Source organism: Otolemur garnettii, unplaced genomic scaffold (genome assembly GCF_000181295.1).
Source record: "Otolemur garnettii isolate 467f Iridium unplaced genomic scaffold, OtoGar3 scaffold00021, whole genome shotgun sequence".
Lineage (NCBI taxonomy): Eukaryota > Metazoa > Chordata > Mammalia > Primates > Galagidae > Otolemur > Otolemur garnettii.
In genome coordinates this window covers 3,154,433-3,162,802 of record NW_003852416.1, presented here as the reverse complement: position 1 = coordinate 3,162,802, position 8,370 = coordinate 3,154,433, and the positions used below count along the sequence as shown (strand labels likewise).

Sequence of the window (8,370 nt, the reverse complement as noted above, 5' to 3'; positions counted from 1 at the left end):
CTCGCTTGAGCCCAGGAGTTGGAGGTTGCTGTGAGCTGTAATGCCACGGCACTCTGCCCAGGGGGACAGCTTGAGGCACTGTCTCAAAAAAAAAAAAAAAATAAATAAATAAAAAAAATAGTTGGGCATCATGGCAAGCATCTGTAATCCCAGCTACCTGGGAGGCTGAGGCAAGAGAATCGCTTGAACCTAAGAATTTGAGATTGCTATGAGCTGTGATGCCATGGCACTCTACAAAGTGAAACTTCATCTCAAAAAAAAAAGAAAAATTCATCTTTCATATATACCTTATACATATATCCTGAAGGTAATTTGTATAGTATTTTAAATAATTTCATGTATGTAAAAAAGCTTTGACTGCTGTGGAATTTTCTACTCATGGTATCATGTCAGGGCTCAAAAAGTTATGAATTTTAGAGTATTTTGGATTTTCAGATTAGGGATGCTCAACCTGTGATAGGTGATTGAAAAAAAAAAGAATGTGTGATGCTATGAGCCTTTGAGAGGCCTAGATGCCTGCGTGGGGAAGTGGGGGAGGGAATTAGGGTGGGGAGTGGGGAAATGGATATACCATACACATGAACAGCAGCCAATGGTCACAGGTGGGGCCCAGAGCCACCCATCAGGCAGTCATGGGACAGGGGTCCACAGCTGGAGGGACACAGTTGAGCTTAAGAGATAGGTGGGCATCTTCCTAAAGCCCTGGCAGCTTCCTAACAGCAAGTAGCAGCTTACTCACCATGGGTGCGGTGAAGGGCAGGAACGCTGGCAGAGAAGGGAAGAGACCTCAGTGCCTGCAGCTGCCAGGGCAGGAGGCTGGGAGGGTGCTACCCACCTGCAAACCTCTTCTCCAGCCTCCTGAAGGCACAGACCTCAGAGGACATATATTATTCATTCCTTTTTTTGGTAAAAAAAACATTAACTATGTGCATAAAATTACTGTAACTATGACAAGAAAAATCAAAATAGCACAGTATACAGAAAGGCCTCCCACTGCCATCCCAGTCTCCCTCCTGAAGGCGGGCACAGATTCTCCCATAAACATGGCCTTTAATTGTCCAAACAAGAACAGCATATACTGTTTTATGCTTTGTAATTTTTACCTGAAAACTACTTTCTGAAGATCTTTCCATATGCACACAGAGGACTTAACTCATTTTTTTGTTTTTTTCATTTTGGGGTCTGTGTTCCATCCACCATCCTCACTCTTTTTAAGAAGTAGTTTAGTTAACTAGAGTCTCAATTGTTGAATATTCATGTTGTTTCCAGTGTCTTGTTTGTATCAAATACAGAATTGTAGTTGGAAAGATCTTGGACTTTGTTCCCCTCATCTTAGATGTGATAAAAATGAGAGAGACGGCTCGGCGCCTATAGCTCAACCGGCTAAGGCGCCAGCCACGTACACCTAAGGTGGCGGGTTCGAATCCCCAGCCCGGACCCGCCAAAACAACAATGATGGCTGCAACCAAAAAATAGCCGGGCGTTGTGGCGGGCGCCTGTGGTCCCAGCTACTTGGGAGGCGGAGGCAGGAGACTCGCTTGAGCCCAGGAGTTGGAGGTTGCTGTGAGCTGTAATGCCACGGCACTCTACCCTGGGGGACAGCTTGAGGCTCTGTTTCAAAAAAAAAAAAAAAATGAGAGAGACTACTAAATGGTATCCTTTTTTTTTTGAGACAGAGCCTCAAGCTATCGCCCTGGGTAGAGTACTGTGGCATCACAGCTCACAGCAACCTCTAACCCCTGGGTTCACGCAATTCTCCTGCCTCCGCCTCCCAAGTAGCTGGGACTACAGGTGCCAGCCACAGTGCCTGGCTATTTTTTGGTTGCAACTGTCATTTTTGTTTGGCGGGCCCAAGCTGGATTCGAACCCGCCAGCTCAGGTGTATGTGGCTCATGCCTTAGCCATAGGTGCTTGAGCCATAGGTGCCAAGCCTAAATGTTTCCTTCATATTAGTTTTAGCACACGTTCTAGAAACATGAAATAACTGTTATATTCTCTGGGACATGATGCAGCAAGGTGGATCCACCTGCAGGCTTGTCCCTCTATTCCCAAAGTCCATATCTTTCCATAGGACTGGACACAGCTCTGGGCCCTGACGCTGCTCATCTCCACTGAAAAACCTAGGCCCCATGAGCATTCTTTTTAAGGTGTGGTGTCCAACTCACCATCAGGAATCTTGCTAGGGGGAAAAATATTAAAATAAGGCAGATAGGGCAGCACCAGTGGCTCAGGGAGTAGGGCGCCGGCCCCACATACCGAAGGTGGAGGTTCAAACCCAGCCCCAGCCAAACTGCAACAAAAACATACCCGGGCATTGCGGCAGGTGCCTATAGTCCCAGCTACTCAGGAAGCTGAGGCAAAAGAATCACCTAAGCCCAAGAGCTGGAGGTTGCTGTGAGCTGTGACGCCATAGCACTCTGCCAATGGCAATAAAATAACACTATGTCTCTAAATAAATAAATAACATAAAATAAAATAAGGCAGACAGGGCAGTGCCTATGGCTCAAGGAGTAGGGTGCCAGCCTCATATACCAGAGGTGGCAGGTTCAAACCTGGCCCTGGCCAAAAAACTGCAAAAAAAAAAAAAAAAACAAGGCAGATAGATTTCTCAGTGTTACAAACCACCTCTACCCAAGCCACTTCTTTTTTTTTTTGAAACAGAGTCTCACTGTTGCCCTCAGTAGAGTGGCGTGGCATCATAGAGCACAGCAACCTCAAACTCTTGGGCTTAAATGATTCTCTTGCCTCAGCCTCCCAAGTAGCTGGGACTACAGGCATAACGCCCAGCTATTTTTTGTGGCAGTTGTCACTGCTATTTAGCAGGCCGGGTCTGGGTTTGAACACACCAGCCCTGGTGTATGTGGCTAGTGCCCTAACCACTGCTATGAACACCAAGCCCCAACCCACTTCTGAAAATTAGAACCAACTCACCTGCAGGTCGAAAGAGAGTGGGGATCAGCTGGCTGCTGTCAGGATGCACTGTTGACTTAGAGGGGAAGTACAAAGGTTAGCTGGATGTTTGGTTTTATTATTTCAGGAGGCTAAAAATTAGGAACGGGTTGAAACTTACGAGACTCTTCTTCCACGCTTCTTGTATCTAAAATGAGAAAAGATAAGCAATATCTTTTCATGGTGGCTTAGCAGCAAAGAATCTCATCACAGTCTCATTTCTGGGGTCATCTTTGCCCCAAGAGTAAAGGCCAGAGGTGTTTTCTAAAACATGGATGAAACAAATCAAAACAAGAGAATCAAATGTATAAACAATGGTCCTGTGTCTAACCTTGGAGAGGACCACACCTAACTTATCCCTCAGATGAGCTCCTTGCCCCTACTCAGAGCAAGCTGTAAGCTGATGATATGACACTACACCACTAGCCAAGTGGCTTACAACAGAGCCAAGCTGTCAGCCCAGAGTCCCCAACATGTTCTTAGAAAAACCAAATTAAATGGCTCGGCAACTGTGGCTCAAGTGGCTAAGGCGCCAGCCACATACACCTAAGGTGGTGGGTTCAAATCCAGCCCGGGCCCACCAAACAACAATGATGGCTGCAACCAAAAAATAGCCAGGTGTTGTGGCGGGCGCCTGTGGTCCCAGCTACTTGGGAGGCGGAGGCAGGAGACTCACTTGAGCCCAGGAGTTGGAGGTTGCTGTGAGCTGTGATGCCACTGCACTCTACCCAGGATGACAGCTTGAGGCTCTTTGTCTCAAAAAAAAAAAAACCAAAATTAAATATTTGAGTTTCCCACAGGTTGCCTTATGGGACTGATGTTTGTGAGCCCTGTATACGAAAAGGTATATAAAGAATCCTCGGTTTGGCCAGGCATGGTGGTTCATGCCTGTAATCCTAGCACTCTGGGAGGTCAAGGTGGGTGGATTGCTTGAGCTCATGAGTTTAAGACCAGCCTCAGCAAAACAGCGAGACCCCGTCTCTACTAAAAATAGAAAAACTGAGGCAAGAGGATACTTGAGCCCAAGTTAGAGGTTGTTGTGAGCTATGATACCATAGCATTCTTCCGAGGGTGACAGCTTGAGACTCTGTCTCAAAAGAATCCTTGGTTTGAGCCTTTGGGCCGGAACTCTGACCTATAACAGAAAATAGATTCTGATTTCAGAAAACCCTGACTGAATTCTGTAGTTTGTCAAGGGCCTCCAGGAGAATTCCTACTAGTATTCATTGCATAGGAGGAACCCTGCTCTGTCTGGTTTATCTTGTGGAATTCTAACTACATTTTAAAAAACGAGGGCGGCATCTGTGGCTCAAGGAGTAGGGCACTGGCCCCATATACTGGGGGTGGGGGTTCAAGCCCGGCCCCAGAAAAACCTGCAAAAAATAAGTAAATAAAATAAAAAATGAACCCAGTTTTGAAAAGCTGGTCCCCTGGGCAGTGTATAACAATGACAAAATCAGCCACCAAAATTCCACCTGATTTCAAACCATGCAGGTAGAAACCAGCCACACCTGTGCACACAAGACATACCCTTTGGTCCTCCAAGGCCTGTGTAGATGCATCTTCATTTGTGAACAATAGTTGCCTTGCCTTTTCTATTTGTTCCTATAATCAGAAACCAAGAAGCCATCTCAACATTGTTCAGCTTTATCCACAGACTTAGATATCACAAGCTCACCCCCAGCACATAGTGTATTTCACCTGCACACCTGATTTCAATGGCAGAAGTAGCCATAGAGACTATATTTCCCCCACAGGTTCTATGAGGACAGTCCCGTGTGGCCTTTCAGATCTAGGCCTCCCACTTGCTAGATGGCCCCAGCAGCTTCCCCCACGGGTGCTGCCACACTCCCCTTTAATTTATCCCCTTACAATCTAACACAGTCATTCCACAAGAATAAAAACAAAATCAGATATAGATTCTGTTATTTCAACTGCTTATAAAGGGGGCACATGGTTTTCAAGTTTGGAATCATGAAATTCATTATCTCTAAAACAAGAAAATACTTACAACTGAAATGAACAGATTCAGAGGATCTAATAAATCTGTCCACTGAAGAAATCGTCGAAAAAAAGACTGAAGATGGAGAAAAGTACCAGAGAGAAGGTTAACAACAGTAGAAAACTAAAGCTATATGGTAATAATGACAGTTGACATTCTGGAGGAGAAACTTAATACTGGAACTCTATCCTGTGATCTGCCTTTAACCAGCTTCATCTCCTGGAGTCCTCACGACCTCCCCATTTTACAGGTGAAGCAGCTGAGGCTTAGAAGGGTTGGTGGATGTGATGAGCTCAAGGTAACACAGCCAAGAAATGACTCAGCAGTCTGTGTTTTAACCCTTCAACATCAGATTGCTCTTGAAGGTTAAGAGCCCAGATTTTGGGGTTCAAAGCAGCCTATGTTCATATTCTATGTATGACCTCAAAGGGTTTCTGAATCTGTCCCTCACTCTGAGGATCATGGTGAGGCTTAATTCCAATAATGTAGAACGGACACCCCAGTAAGGCTTGATAAACACAGCGGGGCTCACAGGTGGTCAGAAAGGAGACATGGTTTGCTCCAACAAGACCCAAACTTCGCAGTAGTTCTGGCTTTAAATCCTTATTCTGCTGTTGGCAACCTGATCTCCCTGTCTCTTCTCAAACTTTCCCACCAAAAAAAAAAAAAAAAAACCGGGCTAGGTCTTGAAAGGGAATACCACCACCACCACCCCCCCAGACCTGCTGTCCAATCCCCCACCAAGACTGTGGAGCCCAGAACTGTGGCTAAGTTGAACCCAGATGTGCTGCAGGAAAAACACATCCACCGGATTTCAAGGACTGCGCCAAAAAAGGATGTAAAATAGTTCATTAATGTTTTTATTGATTATGTTGATATGTGAACATTTTACATCTGTTGGGCAAAATGTACTCTATTAAAATTAATTTCAGCTTTTCTTCTTACTTTTTTAATGTGGCCACTAGAAAATTTTAAATGGGACAGCGCCTGTGGCTCAAAGGAGTAGGGCGCTGGGCCCATATACCGGAGGTGGCGAGTTCAAACCCAGCCCCAGCCAAAACTTAAAAAAACAAAAAAGAAAATTTTAAATGACGGAGATGACTCACATCACATTTCTATTGGACAACTCTGCTCTAGACACAGGGAGGTGAGGCCTGCGTTACTCCCCGCGTTAGGGTAGCTTCCCAACGCCTTTTAGGTCAGGCAAGACCTGTTTTTCTCCAATTTGCTGCCCAGCCACAGCTTAAGACACTGCGAGGGCTAGACTCCTCCGATAGGGAGATCTGCCGGGGACCTTGTGGCCACCGCCATCGAAAGCTTGGATTGCCCCTTTGTCCCCTTCCGCGGCCTGAGCTGGGAAGCAAGACGGGTGGTGCGCGCTCCAAGCCTGAGTCTGGGACGAGGAAACCAGGCGCTGGGCGACCACGTGGCCTGCCAAGGTCACCGCGCCAGCCCCACTGCGCGCAGCGCGGCCGGGCCCACGTCCTCCCCGCCCCCAGCCGCGCCGGGCCCGGGCCGTACTTGGCGTTCGGCGATCCAGAAGCGAACGTTGGGCTCCATGCGGGCGGCCGCGCCCCAGCACCCAGGGAGCCGCTGGGACCCAGCGCTTCCTCTTTCCTGGGAGGTCGGCTGTGGTTGGAGGGGCACCGCAGCCGCAGCTCGGCGGGGCGCGGAGGAGGATCCGGGCGGAGGGCCCCGCCCCCGGCCGCGCGCACTCGCGCCGCCTGCCCGGAGTCCCCGCGCGCACCCGCGCCGCCTGCCCGGAGTCCCGGCGCGCACCCGCGCCGCCTGCCCGGAGTCCCCGCACGCACCCGCCGTTCTGGCGAGCGAAATCTTCCTGTCCTGCTCAGCCTTCCTCCGGCATCACAGCACCCCCTGCGAAGACGCCGGGGGCACCCCACGACCTCACCTCGTGGGCATTACCCTCAAAAATCCCTTCAGTTACCCGTAGAGTCCAGGGTACACGGTGTTGGTCAGCAACATTAGGGCCGGCTACATAACTTTTACAGCTTGGTGAAAATTGAAAATGCAGCACCGTTTATTCAAAAATTGAGAATTTCAAAAAGGCGACAACAGCATTAAACCAAGCCTGGGGCCCCGGGCACAGTGCACTATGCCACAGCCTGACACTTTTTTTCTGAGTGGTGGGGCAAATCCAGTTTTCTTTTGTTGAATACCAGAACATGTACGTAATCTTTGAAGCAAAAAACATGGGCTCCTTTCCTCCCAACCCCTTCCCTCAGCACAGGGGCTGTGCATACTGTCCTTGAATTCCTGGAAGCCCAAGGATGTGTTTTTCTGGTGCCCAGGGGTCCTGCAGAGGTCTGGGCTGGGAGGCCCAGCACACCACTTAGTTGTGTGACCCTGGTCGAGTCAATACCTCCATGCCTACTTCTCATCTGTTAAGATGAGGAGATGAATTGTGCCTATCCCAGGGTTTTGTTTGGAGCCAACCCTGTACGTGCAACACAGCTGCTGGCCTAGTGTAAGTGCCAGCATCCACCATTAATACCCAGATGGCCAATGTCCCCCCTGCCTTGGCCCTCCATCCAAGTAACCAGTGGAAGTGTCAGCATCAAGCCATTAATATCCAGCTGGCCAATGCCCTCCCTGCCTTGGCCTCCATCCAGTAACAGGGCCTGCCTAAATGACATGGCTCACCTTTCTATAAACCAGTGGTTCTCAACCATTCTAATGCTGCAATATACTTTCATTGTTAAAAGAGGTCGCACTCCCACAGGTTGAGAACCGCTGCACTTTGAGTTCCTCTCCTCTTCTAGGAAGCCTTTGCTGATTTCCAGAGCTGAGTAGGACACCCTCTCCTGTGTTCACATTATGCCCCAGAAATCCATCTATGGCACCACAGTATTGAGTGAAATGTATTATTCTGTTGATTCTATACTCAAGCATGTCACAAAATCCCCAGCTGGCTTTGCTTCCCCACTTTGGACCCCTACAGTCCAGTTTTAACAAAGGAGCTGGAGTGACCTTAGAACATGATGTCACTATTCTTTTCACAACCTTCCTGATGGTTCATATCCCAGAACAGAGCCCAAAGTCCTTAGCTTGCCTACAAGGTGTTCGGGACCCCCTACCACCATCGCCTCCTTCACCACTGGCAACAGGACCGGGCATCTACTCCAGGCTCACTTTAGCCTCAGGGCATTTGCATTCGAGATACCTTGTCTAACTCCCTCACTTTCTAGGAGTTTTCTTTCATTTGATCCTCATTGGATTGCCCTCATTTTACAGTGAGAAAACAGACTCAGAGGGACTTTTTCCTAATGCTCTCCTGGACAGCCCTATATCTAAAACAACTATTAACTCTCTGCTCTAGCCTCTAACTCTACTTTCCTCCTATATATTTTAATTATATTGTGTTTCCCTTCTAGAATATACTTTTTTTTTTTTTTTTTTTT

The 8,370-nt window shown here is 48.0% G+C and overlaps 1 protein-coding gene across 1 annotated transcript in view; it reads right to left on the bottom strand.

The window, feature by feature from the left end:
* The window catches only part of SFXN4 (sideroflexin 4), a 27,789-nt gene extending 21,162 nt beyond the window's left edge, over positions 1-6,627 (bottom strand). The window contains exons 1-6 of the mRNA XM_023511682.1: positions 6,473-6,627; positions 4,961-5,026; positions 4,480-4,554; positions 3,071-3,097; positions 2,932-2,986; positions 740-765 (exon numbers count right to left, since the gene is read on the bottom strand). Of these exons, the coding sequence (XP_023367450.1) occupies positions 740-765; positions 2,932-2,986; positions 3,071-3,097; positions 4,480-4,554; positions 4,961-5,026; positions 6,473-6,511 (288 nt within the window). The 5' untranslated portion in view covers positions 6,512-6,627. The remainder of the gene's footprint in view (positions 1-739; positions 766-2,931; positions 2,987-3,070; positions 3,098-4,479; positions 4,555-4,960; positions 5,027-6,472) is intronic.
* Positions 6,628-8,370: the final 1,743 nt, after the last annotated feature.